This window comes from Pyxicephalus adspersus, chromosome 11 (assembly GCF_032062135.1).
Source record: "Pyxicephalus adspersus chromosome 11, UCB_Pads_2.0, whole genome shotgun sequence".
Taxonomy (NCBI): Eukaryota; Metazoa; Chordata; class Amphibia; order Anura; family Pyxicephalidae; genus Pyxicephalus; species Pyxicephalus adspersus.
This window is the reverse complement of record NC_092868.1, coordinates 50,100,697-50,119,234: the sequence shown is the minus strand read 5'-3', so window position 1 is coordinate 50,119,234 and position 18,538 is coordinate 50,100,697. Positions and strand designations below refer to the sequence as shown.

Genomic DNA, 18,538 nt, shown 5'->3' with positions numbered 1-18,538 from the left:
TCCTTGGCTTGTCCATGACTCCATCTCCTGTCTGTTGCCTGTCCTTGGCTTGTCCATGACTTCATCTCCTGCCTGTTGCCTGTCCTTGGCTTGTCCATGACTCCATCTCCTGCCTGTATCCTGCCCTGCCCTTGGCTTGTCCACAACTCCATCTCCTGTTTGTTGCCACGACTGACCTTGGCTTGTCCATAAATCCATCTCTTGCCTTTTACCTCCCCTGACCTTGGCTTGTTCACACCTCCATTTGCTGACCATTGCCTGTCCTGACCTTGGCTTGATTACGATTCCTGACTAACGATTCCTCAGTATGATTCCTGCCTGACATGATCTCTGTACTGCCTGTCAGCCCTGTCAGCTGTTCTTGCACCATTCAAATCTTGCAATTCCTTTGGTGGGGAGAGGCTGATGGCTGTGACCTGGTGATATCTTGCAGCAAGGTAGTCAAGTGGCCACTAGGTTTGCTGGCCCATCACCCCTTGTGGGGTACTCTGGTAAAGACCAGGTTTCTCTTACACTCCATGCCTCAGGTAATCCAACGTCACCTGCTAGGTAGCAAGTCAGGTACCTAGAAGCTGGACGTGCACTGCTATGTTAAGACGTAAGGCAAACCCCAAGGTAGTACTTATTTACCATTACCATTTCTAGATGTGCTCTGTAAGATAGCAGATATTTATTTTATGACCTTACTTTTTTAAGTTGGTTTGTTGAACAAGTGAGTACAATAAAAAATAGAAAAATATTATTGTGCACAAATCAATGTGAGGTCTGGCAGTATATGCCACCATTTCATTTTGGATGGGCTTGGACCACCATCTAAATGTCTCTCAACATAAACCTTAAGTATTCATAGTAACAACATTATGGAGATGCCAAACAGATTTGTTACTGCAGACATTTGCATTCTTTTTCCTTACTAGTTCTAAGAAATACCCCAGTACAGATGATTCTTACCTCTGGTATGAGGAACAAGGCCATAACATTGGCAGTCACAAATAAAAAACTGCTGCTATCTGGACCAATTGAGGCGATGATGTTTGGTTTGTAGTTGGTGAAGTTGTTCTGAATCTTGATATACGGCTGTGAAGAGTTATAAAGCATTCTCAAAGTTCCATAGATGTTAGCGGATTCTGAACAGGTATCAAAGACCTCATAGCCCAGTGTAATATTGGGAAGAAGTGCACTGGAGTTATTGATCTCTGCAATCGCCATTCTCATTGCCTGAAGTAAATGAAAGCCATGGGAATTAAAGGTGGCCCTTAATTAATAAAAAGAAATAATATTAAAGGTGGTTTGTCAAACAAGTTATCAACAAATAAGACATAATGCATGCAAATCAGACACAATATATAAAGGGAGCACAGGAGAGCTCAGGAGAGCTTCCAAACAAAGGAATACTCAGGGGAAAGATTAATTGTTGTCTTTCCAACCAACCAAATATATTCCTTGATGGTGGCCACTGGGTCCCGGAAACATAATGTTGATGTCTTTAGCTATGAAACTCCATTAAATGTTTTCCCGTAATATTTAACCTTGGAGTTCTGGCTTTTTTCTGATTTCTTGAAGGGTACAGTGTGACCATTTGCCATGGACGCTTACTTGGTGCCCATAGGGTATCATAGTGCATGGTAGGATATGAATTCAAAATTAGAAAAGATTGAAGTATCAAGGAAGATCTCATCCAGGGAGATACATTTCAGTAGGTATTTCAGGATGAAGTAATTTGCCTGATTTATTAAAGCTCTGCAAGCTAGACTGGAGAAGATAGACTATCATGTGAGAACCTGTGTGATCCAGTAAAACAAAAATAGATTTCCTAAAAATAGTTTGCTAATAGTTGGTAAATGTTTTAAATCCTGGACCATTTCAGGTTTGCTGACTTCCCCCGAACATCCCCATGATACGTCTATCTTCTCTAGTCCAGACCCAATGTCCCTACCATAGTCCTATTTAAATCTAAACATAGTCTTTAGTTATTTTTTGGGGGGGAAGCCAATTAATGGTACCCATAACCGTACCATACCCAGTCGATGGACATTCACCAATGTCTCATGATCACTTGACCATTGACATATGTGAAATGTCCAACGACTACTGATGAGCAGCTGTAACCATCACCCATCACTGACAGAAAGTATTGGGTGGGGAAGAAAATTTTAGTCCTAGTTTGTCGTCATTGAGAGTCATTCTTCTGTGTGTGTTGAATCTGTTGACGTTGTGTGATGAAACATCCCTGAAGCATGCACATGACTAAACAAAGGGCAAAAAAAGAAGAAGGGAGATGTGATGCACTGGATGACCTAGTTTTTTAATTACATACAAATTTCGTTGTAATTGTTATCAAAATCCAAATAAAAATAATTGAAAAAGAATCAGCCACTCTTTTAGCAAAGAGATTTGCAAGAGGGGTGTATACTACCACAATTCTTGCAATGCTGTATAAATAAAAATGGGAAAAGTGATGACAGGTATTTTGATAAAAACAAACACATTAAAATAATTATTTATGACACACATTGCTCTAGCAAACTAAATCCCAAAAACATCCATACTCAGTGGATGAACATCTAATGAAAAGTCGTAGTATTGAGGATTATAGTGAAATAATTAATCCATTGGCAATTTAGACTTTGTCGGGCAAAACGTCTTTCCATTTATGTATGACACATGACAAACGATCAAATGAAATTGTGTGGGGAGTGACGTATTCAGTGGTGACTACAAAAGAATCATCTAGAACCCGCTCATAGCAGGAAACAAAATTTGCATCCCTCAAAAATGTATTCTTAAATTTGTATGATCAAACTCAAAATTCATCGAGACTGGATAGTCACAACTCGCTTCAACTCAACACAACGTCATCAGAATCAACACACATGGAAGGCTGGTTCTCAATGATGAAAAACTAGGACTAAAATTCTGTACCCTTCCCAATTGCTGAAGTCAGTAATGGGCAATGGGTAAAGCTACTCATTAACAGTGACTGGATGTTTCACATACATCAATGGTCAAGTGATGATAAGACATCATTAGATGTGCATCCATTGGGGTATGGGATTGATTTGGGTACTGTTATTGGCTTACCAACCTTAGATCATGTTGATAATTGGGTCTGATTTATTGAACCTCTCCAAGACTGGAGAAGGTAGACTATCATGGGAAAACCTTAAAAAAAAAATTGTTTTTATTAGGCAAACATTTTCAGTCCTGGACCAGATCCTTTCTTTTTGCTGGAAAACCGAGGTTCTTCCATGATAGTCTATCTTCTCCAGTCTTGGAAAGCTTTAATAAATCAGGTCCGTTCTGTTTCATAGATTGTGAACTTCTCTAAAGGACAGTTAGTGACATGACTATGGATCCTGTTGCATAATATGAGACACATAATAATATTATTAATAATACTAATAATAAATCTAATCAGTTATAGGCTACATAAAAATAATACATAATAATTTTAAAATTGTTGATCTCATTCACTTTTACAGTAGTTGGAACAATAGTTACCAGAAAGTACAACAAATATAATGTTCTAACCTTTGACAGATGTCAATCAATGGTTTTGATCTTATGGAGACGTCGGCATCATGAACAGTGAATAAACCTCCAAGGACAAAATCTCCAGGTGAACTAAATTCAATGTTATATCTCCTTTCCCCACATTTCGATCCAAGAGAGAAATGAAAAAGTGAATATAAGAAGTGCACACCCATTATCATATTGTCCTCCAAAGTGGTCAGCGTCACGGCTCTTGTGAAAGAGGATGACTTGTAACAAAGGGGATAGAAGCACAGTCTATATATAGGACTGTTTGTTTTGCTGCGGGTTACAAATCCTTATAATATGTTGCACATCCTTCCACAAAATCAGCATACAGTATTTGCATATGCTCAAGCTTCTGGCTTTCATAGCAGCGAGAATAGAAAGTTCATCGAGTTCATGGAGGCAAATGGCATCCAAAAATGCTACGTTGTTTTTCAAATAGGAGTTTAAGTGTGAATTAATGGAACACTTGACTGTAGAGAACAACCTACGTCAATTTAAATAAACCAAAGCAATGCTTCCTATTGGTACTTAAATCTGATCCAGAATTACGTATATATGTGACTTTCAGTTTGACAAAGCACGAGTGATCAAGCAAATCTGGAATGGATATGGTCTAGGATTGAAAACGTTTATGAAATAATAGCAAATTATTTTTAGAAATCCAGGTTTCCTGGATCACCCATGACAGTCTATCTTCTCCAATCTTGGAGAGCTTTATTAAATCAGGGCCTAATTGACTAAATGAGGATCAGTATAGCAGTATTACCATGGATGAAACTGGACTGGTAAATGGGTAATGGGCAGAGATATTATTTTTAGATCTAAGGAGGTCATGCAAAGCGAGAAGAATATAACTCCAAGGACTAAACCTTGTGGAACATTAACAGGGAGGGGAATGGGAGAGTAAGAGATACTAATGGAAATATTTGGATGGAATGTAGAATTGGAAAGGAGTTAAATCTGGGAAAGAGGCAATGTTGGTTGAGTGCTTGGGAAGATATACGTGCGGAGAAGTATATCTCTTGGCAATGGTAAGCATGGTGTTAAAGCGTTGTGCTTAAGCCTTTTAATCATTGAAGCCACTTTTGAGACCAGATTTCCTCTATTTGCATTCAGCTGCACAAACAACTTTTTAGAGACATCTGTTATGTTTGCCATGATATCCTTTAAAATTCTGTAACAGGAAGGTTATCTGGGATGACAGTCTCCAATGGACATGTTAGATCCTTTGGACATGGCACCATTCCCTACAGCAGCTATTCTCAACCAGTGTTTCATGGAACCCTATGGTTCCTCCAGGGGTTGTTGGGGGTTCCCTGAGCCTTGGCTGAATGACCGCCAATTGGCAGAGCCAGTAGGATGATGCCATTGACCATTTTAGCAGTCTTGAAGGGTGGAATTCTATTACAATAAAGGGTGTTCTTCCCTGATTATAACCATAATAGTGGCATTTTCCCATTAATCCTCAATTAATTCATTTTATCAGGGTATCAAATTTTTAGGGTTCCTCTGGGGTAAAAAGGTTGGGAAAGGCTGCTCTACAGCAGTCCCTGTAAGTCTACAACAGCCTGATAATGCACCTCTAGGAGAAGATTCGGACCCTGGGCATCCTAAACTAGGAGTCATGGCACTGGATGACTCTGCTGATAAGGTTAGTATTGCAGCAAAAGATATTCTTTTAGTTCTTTACCTCCTGTTGGACTGTCATTAAAAATATAACTACAGTTGAGCTTTCAGGCATTTTATGTAAATATTGTATGGAAAATCTACACATACATATAGAACAAATATGAGGTTTAGTACATACGGTGTTGTGGTCCTTTACTGTAAAATCCATGAGCTACGTAACATATACAGTCACGCTAAGCCTGCATAAGTCATGTATGGCACATTTACCTTAATGGAAATAAGGCAAATGACTTTCATTGTGCATTTAAATGTTGGAAAGGTAGGAAAACAAAGGAAGTTTGCTAAGGCTTGGGAGGGAGTGGAGTAAGATAAACAGGGCCCATGCCTACTAATATTCATAAACTGTATCTCTATCCAAAAATGTTTATAGTTTATTCTACTTCATTTTACTGCCCGAAGTGAATGATTGATGCTTGGGATTGTTCATCAATGTGCCCTAGTGGGAGAACAGAGACAGTTGCTGAATGTTCCAATGGAGAAAGTGCAGTGGGTTGCCAATCACTCGTGCTCCTCTCTCCTCTCTCTATAAAACAGAACAGCATTGTGTGTACAGCGTTCAGTTGTTCTAGTGATGCTAGAAATGATTAGGAAAAAATTGTTTCCAGCAGCAGAAAAATGATGGATCTTAGACTTAAAGAGGAACTAAACTGAAAACTTGGAAAAAAAAATACACTTACCTTCAATCCCGCAGGCCAGTCTGATCAATTCAGGGCTGTCCCGCATCGCGTTCTGCGTCATTCTGGGTGCCGCCATCTTCCCATCTTCTTCTGGGCTCTTCATCCTACATCACCCAACCCAGGCACGAGATCCGGTGACGTAGGAGTTTGCTGATCTCACTGCACCAAACTTTTTGCAAAGAGGGCCAGATTTGGTGAGGTGAAAATGTGTGGAGGCCAACCACTAACCAGGGTTAGTGTGGGCATGGTCTGTGTGGGTCACGCACAGCACACGCCCACCAGGGCGACGTGAGGGATTCCCTGTGCACAGAGTCCGGTGCCAGTGCGGGCTCCTTGGAATCAGAGTGGGCGTGGTCTGTGCGGGTCCCGCTAAGCACACGCCCACTATAATGATGTAGGGGATTCCCTGTGATGATAGAGACCAGTGGAAATCTGATTACGGGCCACAATTGGCCCCCGGGCCAGACTTTGGATGTGCCTGGCCTAGGCTGTCAAGAATTAGGGGGCGGTGCTGCACCCTTTTTTTTTCAAAAAAGGGTGTTGCACTTAAAAAAAAAAAACAACAGAGATTTTACTTTGGGTACCTTTGTCTACCTTTTTATGTAAAGTGAAATTTCTGAGTTTAGGTACGCGTTAAACAGATCAGAATCTTCATTTCCCAATTAGCACTGACTTCTGGGCCCCTTCCCTACACCTAGATTTGTAAACTTTTGGCTTATGGGTGACTATATTTAGAAGTGAACAATATGAAAAGGATGGGCTATGCTATCCTATGCTATTAAAAAAAAGATGAGCAGTGTCAGTACACAGTTGCCAATCCTTGACTTGTAATAATACCGATGGAACCTCATACATTCATATCTCAAAACGTATTTCTTTTTTTATGATTTCACAAATCTAGTATTCCTAAAAAGAAATAATATCTCAGACAGAGCTGTAATCCCTATTAGCTGCACAATAGAAGTCTGATGTCTAATAGGTTGGCTCAGGTGAGGTATACATGGTTCTTGTGTTATGGTCTTGGGCCCCCTTTGATGTTTTTGCTTACCTTTATGCTGGTTCTAATGGCGATCAAATCTGTACAACAGCCATGTAAAGTTATTGGTGATCATACTAAGTGTCATTTTAAAATGTGACTTTGTCACTCAGGCCTCCATTGCTGCATTCTTGGGTGACATGTCACAATATGACTGTATATGCCTAGAGTTCCAAAATTTGGAAGTGAGGATGGAGCTGTTGCACAAGTAAAGTGGAATGTATATTTTAAAAGATAGTCTCCTATATTTACTCACTAAAATGATCTTAAATGAAATTAAATCTACAGAACTTGAATTTCCGAATGGCTCCATTTGGTCACATGCATCAATAATCAGCTGCAACTGACTGGCTACACACGTTTGATAGTTGTTGTTGCAAAGGATCTTTCACCTTCCTTTCCAACAACAAAAGGCGCTGTACATACAGCTCCATTCTGCTCTATAGAGAGGGTAGGGGGTAGAATGATGGAGCGGCACCCCGCTGTGCTCTCTCCCCTTCACTTGTATTACCATTGTTCTGCCAGGGCACATCCACAAACAACATCGGACAACGCTGTACACACGCCAGATTCTCGTCTGATATCACCCTTGAGGCAATTATCAAACATGAATTATCTGATGTGTGTACGCACATAGCCTTAGTTGAATGAACGACATACTCCCTGCTTTGCTGCTGTTTTGGACTCATCAAATCAGCCAAGGGTCTACAGCAGGGGTGCCCAACAGGTGGATCGTGATCTACCGGTAGATCGCAAAGGCAACTTGAGTAGATGGCGGGGCCCTGCCTTTCAAAATAAACTCTACCGTGCACAGGAGTTATTAGGTCCAAGTTTTTATTGTTGGTAGATCATTTTGATTTGGTCATTTTAAAAGTAGCTTACAAGACAAAAAACTTTGGGCACCCCTGGTCTACAAGGTAGAACACCATTGCTGAAAACATTGTGCACAGGCACAAATTATAAAAATGTTTTATTGTGCAATGAATTTGACAAACGGCTTTAGATTTTACGTGTCTGATTGCAGAGTTTAAAGCTCATTGTCCCAGACTGACAGTAATGGATTTAGTAAACCAAACACGGACATGTGAATTAGAAAAAACAAACTTTATTTTATCAGAAAAAGTACACAACACAAGAGGTATTTGATGTGGAACAACAACAATATCAAAGTAACTAAATAAAGAGATTAAACAGTAAATTAAGTTGTGTGGGTGATTAGGTAGTACTAAAACACTGCAAAAATATGTAAAATCTCAAGAAATTTTTCTTTCTCTGGATGTAGCTAGAAATTGATTTAAACATTCTTGTTGATTTATTTGTTTTGTTTTCAACTTGTGAGAAGTGAGACTAAAAATATAAATCTACAATCAAATGTACACACATAATACTGGGCTATTCATCAATAAAGCTCAGAAAACTACAGCTGGGCTTGGTTGCTTTACAGTACAATAGATACCTTGCTCCAGACCCAATTTTCAGTTTTTCTTTTTGGAAGCTGATAGATAATTCTTTTCTTGGGGTTTCTTTTCTGTATAATTTCCATAATCATCGGCCTTACCAACTTTAGGAACTCAACATTGAATTTTAATCATGTGCGGACTGTTTCTTGGTGTAATCCTGGATGGCGCTCTGAAAATGTTCTGTGGTGTTCAATTCTGGTCTGAACAGAATGACATAACATTTTGGAGTAAAATATCCGGCTAGAATGCCAAAAACGCTGAAGAGCACGGCGCCCACATTGACCGCAGCAAGGTATTTTCCTTGATAAACGATGTAGGTGGTGAAGAACGCAATCCAAGAGAAGAAGTAGACCAGTAAACTGAATGAGATACACTTGGCCTCGTTGTAGTTTGCTGGTAAATCTTTCCCCATGTAGCAGAAGATAAAACATATCATACTGAGGAAAGCAATAAAAATAATTTCAGCAAGAGAGCCTACAGACACAGTCTCAGAACATTTCAGTATGATCTGATCTGAGAATGTGGAATAATCTGCTATGGGTCTTGGTGGCTTCACCGCAATCCACACAATGGAGATCAGGACCTGAATGGTTGAACTGACGGCAATGAAGACATCTGAGCCGTTCTTCTTCACCCAAATGTCATATATTCTTGGCATGTGGGTAGCCATCTTGAAAATACACACAATTTGAAAGGCATGGACCACGATGCAAGCGAAGCAGACTGTAAAACTCACAGCAAAGACAGGTTGCCTCACCATACATGTGATGATTCCAGGCTTGTCAAAATAACAATATAAGGTACAAAGAGAGATGGCCAAAGACAATAACATCGCCAGACACATCTTCCCGCCGGCTGATTTCACTACCGGAGTGTTCAGGTTAATAAAAAATAAAACAGCTATTGCTATGGTCACCAAAAGCAGCAATGTAATCAGAGACAGAAGAACGAGGGAAAATGGGTCAGTCCAAGGTAGGTATTCTAAGGTTCGGTTGTAACAAAGGTCACTTCTCCCTGGTGACCACTGATCAGATCCGCAGGGTTGACATGAATAAAGATCTGGAGAATATAAATATGGATTTTGTCATTTGGATTACATCAAAAGAGCTGATATATTATAAAGAAAATGGCCAAAACAAATTTTGTAATCACCAACATGGACAACAGAAAATTCTAAAGTGACTAGTTAGTGTTTAGTTACTTGTGTTTTTTCTGTTTCCTCAACTATTTCTTCCACCAGAATAGCTACAGATCTAGAGGTGTCCCATAGCAGTTGTTATTTATTCCTATATAGGTTCTTGTGAAGTCCCCTGTGAGAGTTTTATAGCAAGACTTCAGCCATTCAGCTAAATATAAAAATCAAATACCATTTGTCTGCTACAGGATTTGAATTCTGCACGACTAGTCTTGCAATTCAACCACTCCAGAAATATAACAGATGTGTATTTGCATCTGTATATATTGTTCATGAAATGATTTGTTTATATTGTAAAATAAAAAAAAAAAGTAAATAATACCAAATGTGTCCATTGTTAGCCCTGATGAAGTAAGGTATAGATTCCGGAAACATGTTGGCTGCTAACATTCCAAGTTTATAAACAATTGTAATGTAAAGGATTTTTTTTTTATTATTACATACATCCCTTTGATTTACAGGTCGTTCACTGTGATCTCAAATATTGTCAAGCAGCCTACTGCAGACTGTAGTCACCCATAAGCATCATCAGGGTAGGTGACACATTTATTTTCTGGCTCAGGAATGCAGTGTCCTATACCAGCTCTAGTGAAACAAGAAATTAAATCTGGGAAAAGACCATATAGCAGAACTGGAAGAAATCACTACGGGCTGAAATCACTACGGGAACATCCACTGTTAGACAGTACTGTGTGAAATGAGTATGGTAGCTTTATTGATGTGTAAAATGGATGGATGTGAAGCAACTCTGTCACCTAAATGTATAATAATGCATGTCCTGCAAAGATGATAAAAAATACTTACCTCTTCCTCCACTCTTGCAGGTAGGCTCTGCTGTGATGAACACCACTTGAAGAATGTTGAGACTCTGATACCGTGTTTCTCCAAAAATTAGACCTACTCCAAAAATAAACCCTAACATACTAATCATGCAAGGGGGAAGAGTAAGCCCCTGAAAATAAGCCCTATTGGGAGCTTCTTTGTAGCAGCCGGGACGCACACCGCGGGATCGGAGTACAATATGAGTAGTGGTGAGTACTTTTTTTTTTGTTTAACCAAATGCTGGCCCCACTGACACCAATGATTTTTTGGGGAAATATTGTAAATGTAAGGGGGGAAATGGTGCTTTGTATTGTGGGGGCACTATATATGTTGGGGCAAATGGGGACAATTCATACCCCACATAATATAGTGCCCCACAGGTAAGTACCATATGTATCCTCACATATGGGGGCATGCTTTGTATTGTGTGGGGGCAAACATAGGGAGAATGCATTCCCCACATAATATAGTGCACCCACATTACAGTTTGTGTGTTCACATATGTGGGCATGTTCTGTAGATTTTTGTACATGAATTAATATAGATTTTTGTACATAAGAAAAATAAGCCCTAATGCCATTTTCAGAGGTAAAATTATTATAAGATCCTGTCCTATTTTCGGGGAAACACGGTACTTGTCTTGGAGTATTGGGTCCCTAGTTCAGGCTTGTGCATAGTGGTTCAGTCTTCCAGCCCCATTGTCAATCTTGTCTTTTAAACCAACATAGGGTCTGACAAGAATAACCGGGTTTGGAAAATCAACAAGATTACCTTTATACCACCCCACACCCATCATTCCAGTATTCTCACACCTCTCCATTTACCCATGGGAGGCAAAGAAAATACCCAGTAATTCCAGCTTTAAAGGAGCACAGGATTAAAGTGGAACTATACCTGTATTATTCCATTCCCTTGCAGGGTTTCACCATCTTCTTCATTTTTCCAGTAGATGATCATCAGCCAATTGCTTGGCTGGCCTGGAATTATGTTCATTCAAAACCAGCACGTGCAGAGGATTGCCACCAAGGCTGGAGGGTATGAGGGATTATTGTACAAGGAACATTGCCTGTCCCTTTTTGCAATAATGACCTGCCTGACCATGGATTGTTAAAAAATGTAACTTTAATTCCTTTTAAGTTCCCCTTTTCTTATATGATGGCACTGATGCATGGTAATTATCCCCAGGCTAAAAGAAATTTAGAAACTAGACTGTTTTTTCTAAACGGCCATGTATACAAAAGTAATCATTAGAAACTTACCGCTTGTATTGAGAAAAGTCATTTTGGGGCATGGAATGCACTCAAAACAGCAGGTGTGAGACCCGGTCTGTACCCGTCTTTCTCCCTTTCCGCATTCTTTAGAACAAATTGATTCTGGTACCTGTGTGTAAAGAGATGGTTGATTTACTTTACCTAGTGGTATGGTTATTCTCCATCCATACTCTTGTTATTTGGCACTCGGCACAACAATGTCACCCCATAAATAGAAGTACCTGAACAAGGAACCTCATGGCACAATTAGCTGGAATTATTTTATTGAAAGCTGCAGATTTAATTACATTACAATGACAATGATTGTATGAGATTTTGGTTATTGGTGATATTCAGAACTAAAATAAAATGCTTTGCCATAGATACAGTTGAAGTACTACAATGAGCATTCTTATACCAAACTAAGCAGAACCTTGGTGCCTTTGTGCTGATAGTTCTTGTTTCTACAGATTTTATATCTCTGATTGCCACAATAATTATACAATATAAATAAATAATTATTATTATTCAAGGCAGGTTAAACAACTTACGGAATTATCTTTGGTGTGCCACTGGAGTTTGTCATTCAGCTGCAACCGTTGTGAAGTTTTGCTGTATGAACCGATGAGATTAAAAACTGTGGTGTCTCCAGTCCAAGACCACATGACTATGTCATACCCGGTGGCTGGGTCCCCATTACTATCGAAATAAATGGTCTGATTGTAGAGAGTGAAATTCACCTTCTTCACCTGTTGCAGAAGCTATAAAAGGAAATACAATATTTTATCACTGTAAAACATCATGGTAATCTGCCCAAAGTGTTTGCTCATTTTGTAGAGAATGGGGAAAAGTCAAAATCTGCTGTCTGCAATGCGACAAATCAAGATTTTTCTTTGCTTCCTGCGCCAAAGATTGGTCACCATTCTATCCAAAAGCCTAGTACACAAGATTTTAGTTCTGATGTGATTTTAGACAGAAGATATACAGAATAAAATGTAATTATATTATAACACTACTTGTGGAATGTTACAATGTATGCTTGAAGGTTTATGCTTACACTTCTGTCTCTTTCTCTTTCCTTTATGCTTCTGCTACTACCTAGTGCTTATTAGGTCTACTGCTTATAGAGATCATGTTGCCACACCATAGTTACATAGTAGGTTGAAAAAAGACATAAATCCATCAAGTTCAACCACTAGGGAAATAGATATATCCCAGATATAAAACCCTATAAGACATAGTTGGTCCACAGGAAGGCAAAAAAAACCCCTGGTACAATTTGCCCAACAGGAAAAAAAAATCCCTCTTGATTCCATGAGGCAATTGGATGTGCCCTGGATCAACAATCTCTGCTATCTTTACTTTTTAGTGTTAATACCCAGTTATATTCTGTGCTTCTAGGTTTTTCCTAAGATAATCTATATACCTTGCTGAAATTACTTCCTGCGGGAGCCGATTCCACGGTTTCAAAGACCGTACAGTGAAGAATCCCCTTCCTTATCTGAAGATGAAACTTCTTTTCCTCCAGACGAAAGAGTGCCCTTTGTTCTTTGTAATTATCTCAAATTAAATATTCAGGAAGAGAGTTCCCATGGACCATTTATATATTTATACAGGATGATCATATCCCCCCATAAATGTCTCTTCTCAAGGGAGAATAGATTCAGTACAGCTAATCTCTCCTCATAGCGGAGCTCCTCCATTCCTTTTATTAGTTTAGTTCCCCTTCTCTGCACTCTCCAATTCCACAATGTCCTTTATGTGAACTGGTGCCTAAAACTGGACTGCATATTCCAGATGTGGTCTGACCAATGCTTTGTACAGGGGCAGGATAATGTCTCCATCTCTGCAGTCTATTCCTCTTTTAATGCTTGACCAAATGAGAAAAACGAAAGGTAGTTGAGTATCCAAAAGTCATTCTAGTTTTATTTTTCACCCAAATCGTGCTGGAAACTTTTTGTGATCTTGTCATAGAACAGTAAAATATAAAGCCAGTTTGATCTTTGGGTAGGTAAGTATTTAACTTATCTGGTAGGTTTTGGGGTGGTGATGGGATCTCCTAAAGCCAAACTCCCTTAACCCCCCTAGTGTTCTAATTCCGTCCAAATTTCCATGCAAAAAGTGTTACATTTTTTTTGCATAGAAATTTATTTTACTCCGTTGGCTATAACTCTTAGGCATAATTCAACAAAATATGTCCCATATTTAATACATTTAATAATAAACTTTAAATAAAAACACAAAATTATTTTTAAAAAAATGTAAACAAAAGTTAAACATGTAATTTACCTGTACAGTAGCTTGTGAAAATTATATGAAAATTTCTTTGTATTGGACTCAATACAGCTATTTTTGAGTGTGAGTGTGACTCAGGATTACCGCTTTTTAAACTGAAAATCCACCCCGAGTCACACTCAGGATTACCGCTAGGGGGGTTAAAGACCAGTCCTGGGAGCAGGATCTCCTCCCCCACATTGGAGCACCCCTTTAGGCAAAGGAAAAATTAGTAAAGATACGCTTTCATCAGTGAACCTGGGTGATCCATTTCAATTCTGGACCAGATCCATTCAACGTTTGCTGGATCACACATGTTTACTGATGAAAGTGTATCCTCGCCAGCCTTGGAGAGCTTTGATAAATCAGGCCCAATGTCTGGGCAAACTCCTAGGAGTCATACCAACAGGGTTATTTTGTTAGAAGTAAAATGAAGGTGGGGGATAGGTGGGGTTCTAAAGTCTGAGAGGCAGGGTGACAGTATTTAAAGGAACAAACATTAGTAATTTAGGTAATATTAGAATTACTTACTTGCCATGGATAGATAGTGTTGTTACTGCACCGGCCAGATTTACAGTCTAGGAGTTCATGCAAGGCATATGCTATCGCGTATACTGCAGAATAGGCATTAAAAGAAAATGACATGGCAAACTGGGTTAGGAAGGGCATGGTCTTCAGTGTGAAACCCTGGCAGTCGAGGCAGACTTGGTTACAGCTATTCTGGACTGTGGTTTTTATTTTTGGAGATGTGACATAGTCTGTTTCAAATTGTAGGACCTTTGGGAAATAGACCTGACCTACTGAAACTCCTAATACAGAGCCAATTCTTTTGATATTGGCATATGCTGCAATTTGATAGTCCATTATCCAGCTTTCACTTCCAATCCAGACGATATCAGTGACGTTGGCATTTAGGACTTCTTCAAAAAATATCCTGGCATTGAAATAGGCTGAGAAGACCACAGTCACCTTGACCCGTGTCTGGACAATATTAGTCACCATTTTCTTGACCAGGGTTCTGTCTGTACTATATGGGATCAGGCCCTGGTATGCTATGCAAATGCCATTCCTGCTCGCCAGGGTGTTTAGGTCTTGTATACCCTGTCTGCCATAGGCGTCGTCACTGCCAACTATCGCTACCCACGTCCAGTTAAACCTCTGCAGCAGGTTTAAAATGACTTCTACTTGGAGCTTGTCACTGGGGATGGTGCGAAGGAAACCCGGATAGCTCCTCTTATTACTGAGCTGCTCATTGGTGGCCGAATAACTTATCTGAAAAGAAGAAATCAGACCTTCTAAAAATCATACCATAAATATCTTCAGCACTCTTCATTAAATGGTATGTCTAGCTTCCCTTTGTAAAAGTTTGTTAGTGCTAGCTAGTGGAGTTACTCTTAAAGATACAACAAAAGTAGACAGAAAGGGCTTTGTAGTAACAGAGAAAACAAAAATGTTTTACTATAAATTTTTCAGAACAGTATTGTGTTAAAATCAATGGTTATGCTAAACAGAATATATGTAAATGTAACAAAAATAACCGGATTGATACAGATAAGATTGTCTCAGTTCCTGACGCGTTTCGCCGTTTTTGGCTTCCTTAGGGGAGGTAGAGACATATAATTCTTGGTGATTAGAAAAAAATAGTTTAAGAGGTTTCTTTAGGCAGTCTAGGTGCTGATTGTGATAGATAATAGGGAGATGAATATTGATTGTAGACAGTATTTGCGATAGTTTAGGTTTTGGTGAAGAGGAATGAACTACTTGGTTCCAATCACAAAAGAGTTTACATTATAGCATGATAATCTGTGTTATTTAGTTCTCCTGTCAGTGGTTTCAATGCTTTGGCTGATCCATCTACAGTAGGGGTGTCAAACTCAAATACACAGTTGGCTACAATTAAAAACTTAGACAAAGTCGCGGGCCAACCTTGAAACTTACTGAAAAAATTGAAGGTGCCTAAAAAATCCACCTGTGCAAAACTCGAAGCCCCTGTTACTCCAAAAGCTTCCTGGCAGCTCCCACGTGTAGCTGAGGGGGAGTGCTGGAAATACCAGGCGTGGCCAAAGCAGGGCTAAATATTATTGGTGGCCCACCGCTGGAACTCTGTCTTCATTGAAATAGCACCACTACCACAATTCCCGACATTACTTGCATCTATAAAACAGTCCAATGCCCGCTGGTAGCGGCGCATTTCAATGCAACGGAGGGCCAGCTGCAGTTTATATTTAGGATTCCATTGAGGGCCATAAAAAAGGATGTTGTGTGCCAGATTTGGCCCGCAGACCAGAGTTTGACACCCCCTGATCTACAGGTTTGTGGATAACTGACCACCATACTTTCAGTTCACTGTTGTTGGTCCCCATTTTTTGTCCTACAGTTACAAGATTTTGGAGTGTGTATGCAGTAATGAGTTTCCTGACCGCACAAGTGAGTTTTTGTAAGCTCAGGTTATAATATTGGATGAGAGAATCTGCCAAATTATGACAATTGTGTTTGGTATGATTGAGGTTGGGGATCTGTGAAGAACACTTGAGCCCCTCCACAAATAATTAATGAAATCATGCCCATTACTAAAATCCAATATTAAAAACCATTAGTAAGCTGTCTTTGTGTGTAGAGCCACAGCCTGTTGTGGAACAAACAGCGCCCTTGCCAAAAGGTTGAAAGTACATAAAATATACTTGAATGATATAACAATAACATCACCCTTCACTAGGGAGGTGGCAAAAAACGTTCATCCGTATAGCTTAGGTGACGTATTTTCCTGATATCATAGGGTTATGATTTTTGTGCTATAAAATAATATTAGCAATTTTGTAAAATCTTTATATTATCATTACAGCATGGGGAAAATAATAAATGAATCTTACCAGGGGAACAAGAAACTTGCCCAAAATACTGGCTGCAACAAAAGCAAAGCTACTGCTGGATGGACCAACCAGAGCGATGGCTTTTGTCTGGAAGTTGGTGAAGTTGTTCTGCATTTTTAAATACTGCTTGTCGCATTGGTAGAGGTTCCGCAGAACTCCATATATGTTCGTGGTGTCAGAGCACGTGTCATATAAGTCATAGCCCAGGGTAACATTGGGGAGCAGTGTGCTGGAGTTATTGATCTCCTCTATGGCCATCCTTGTTGTCTGGAATAAGTGATACCCCTGGGTATTAAAAGTGGTTCTGAAAATGAAAAAAAAAATGAATGATAACGTTTAACGTGCAAAAAACAAACAGGATTGTAATAAAGCATCATAAATATAGAAATGGCAGCCAATATTTCCTAAAAACTTGGATTAACGCCCTGGAATTTATTAAATTAAAAAGAGTTTCAACGTTGCTATATGCTGATGGTCTTAAACAAATGAAAAAATGATAAAGAGATTTAAAGATGCTCTTTAGGAAAGAGTTCAGCTTTTTCCTCTGATGGGATATGTTTGGAAAATAAATTACTTAGACCGGAGAGCTAAGGTCTGAGCGAAGGTCTGCGCCCTTTCCAGAAATCATCCATGGTGGGCTGCTTGTTTAGGTGCTGACATAGGACTAAGTATGCATTTATATATAATATAAAGAAAAAATAAAGATAAAGAAGAAGCTGGGTTTTTTTTGGCAATAGAAAATTTTATTGTGATCAATTCAACAACAACAATTAGTGATATATATCCAACAGTTGAAGTGAATATATGGAATAAATGTCAAATTAAACGTCTCTCGACCCAACGCGTTTCGTCGTGCGGCTTCCAGAGGGAATCAGTTGAAACGGTTATCACTTGTCGATCAAAAAGGATTGCAACTTATTATGAGCGGATGTCCTTAATAGGAGGCCCTCTTGCTGCTATTTTCACTTGAGCATCCCCCAGCAACAGACTCAGCAAGAACGTCCATTCATAAGACACAATCACAAGTGATAACAGTCTCAACCAATCCCCTGAGGAAGCCGCATGGTGAAACGCGTCGGGTAAAGAGATGTTTAACTTGACCATTATTCCATATATTTAGGCATCCAATATGTATAGCTAATCAGTCTGTTTACCCCATGAAGTAACAATATGGAGGACCACTTGCACCTGTTTTAGAAAAATCACTAATTGTTGTTTTTGAATTGATCACAATATAATTTTCTATTGCCAAAAAAACCCAGCTGCTTCTCTATCTTTATTTTTGCATTCCATAAAATTGGGGTGGCAAAAACTACTATATATTAGGTAGGATTGATAATTTTACTCCTAACCCTATATATAATATAAATCTTTAATATCTATAAAATATATTAAAAACCTATATTTTATAGCAGCATTTTCCCTGTAAGCAGCCATTCCCAGCTTGGCTGATTTTTCTATGCATAAGGATTCAGATCTCACGCAGCCCCCTCCAATGGAAATCATGTATTTATAAGGTCGCCGGTGACCCCAACACAAATGGGTGAAGAACGTCTGTCTTGAATAATAGTTTGCGTAGGTCTGTGCTTTAAGGAACCAAGTCTGGAAAAAAAACATGGAGCCTGCCATTGCTGAAATCTAAAAATATTGGTCATCTGGCCATCATGGTTATTATTAACATTGACTCCAAAAGAGGTAAAGGCAGGTGATGAGCATACCAGAGAG

General features: G+C 39.2%; 2 protein-coding genes across 2 annotated transcripts in view; both read right to left on the bottom strand.

The window, feature by feature from the left end:
- The window catches only part of LOC140340259 (taste receptor type 1 member 1-like), an 8,557-nt gene extending 7,348 nt beyond the window's left edge, over nucleotides 1-1,209 (bottom strand). Inside the window, exon 1 of the mRNA XM_072425316.1 lies at nucleotides 952-1,209. Within this exon, the coding sequence (XP_072281417.1) occupies nucleotides 952-1,209 (258 nt within the window). The remainder of the gene's footprint in view (nucleotides 1-951) is intronic.
- Nucleotides 1,210-8,065: 6,856 nt separating this feature from the next.
- On the bottom strand, nucleotides 8,066-17,071 carry LOC140340258 (taste receptor type 1 member 1-like). The gene is made up of 5 exons (XM_072425315.1): nucleotides 16,814-17,071; nucleotides 14,475-15,215; nucleotides 12,221-12,430; nucleotides 11,679-11,799; nucleotides 8,066-9,461 (listed from the first exon to the last, which is right to left on the bottom strand). The coding sequence occupies exons 1-5, from the start codon at nucleotides 17,069-17,071 to the stop codon at nucleotides 8,527-8,529; spliced, it is 2,265 nt and encodes a 754-aa protein (XP_072281416.1). The 3' UTR covers nucleotides 8,066-8,526.
- Nucleotides 17,072-18,538: the final 1,467 nt, after the last annotated feature.

Bases quoted from the DNA above. Each gene is read 5' to 3' on its own strand.
- LOC140340258 (XM_072425315.1), bottom strand. From the start codon at position 17,071: ATGGCCATAGAGGAGATCAATAACTCCAGCACACTGCTCCCCAATGTT. The intron at 12,431-14,474 runs GTAAGTAATTCT...TTCCTTTTATAG, and splicing joins ACACTATCTATCCATGGCAA to CTTCTGCAACAGGTGAAGAA. The intron at 9,462-11,678 runs GTAAGTTTCTAA...TATATTCTCCAG, and splicing joins GACTTTTCTCAATACAAGCG to ATCTTTATTCATGTCAACCC.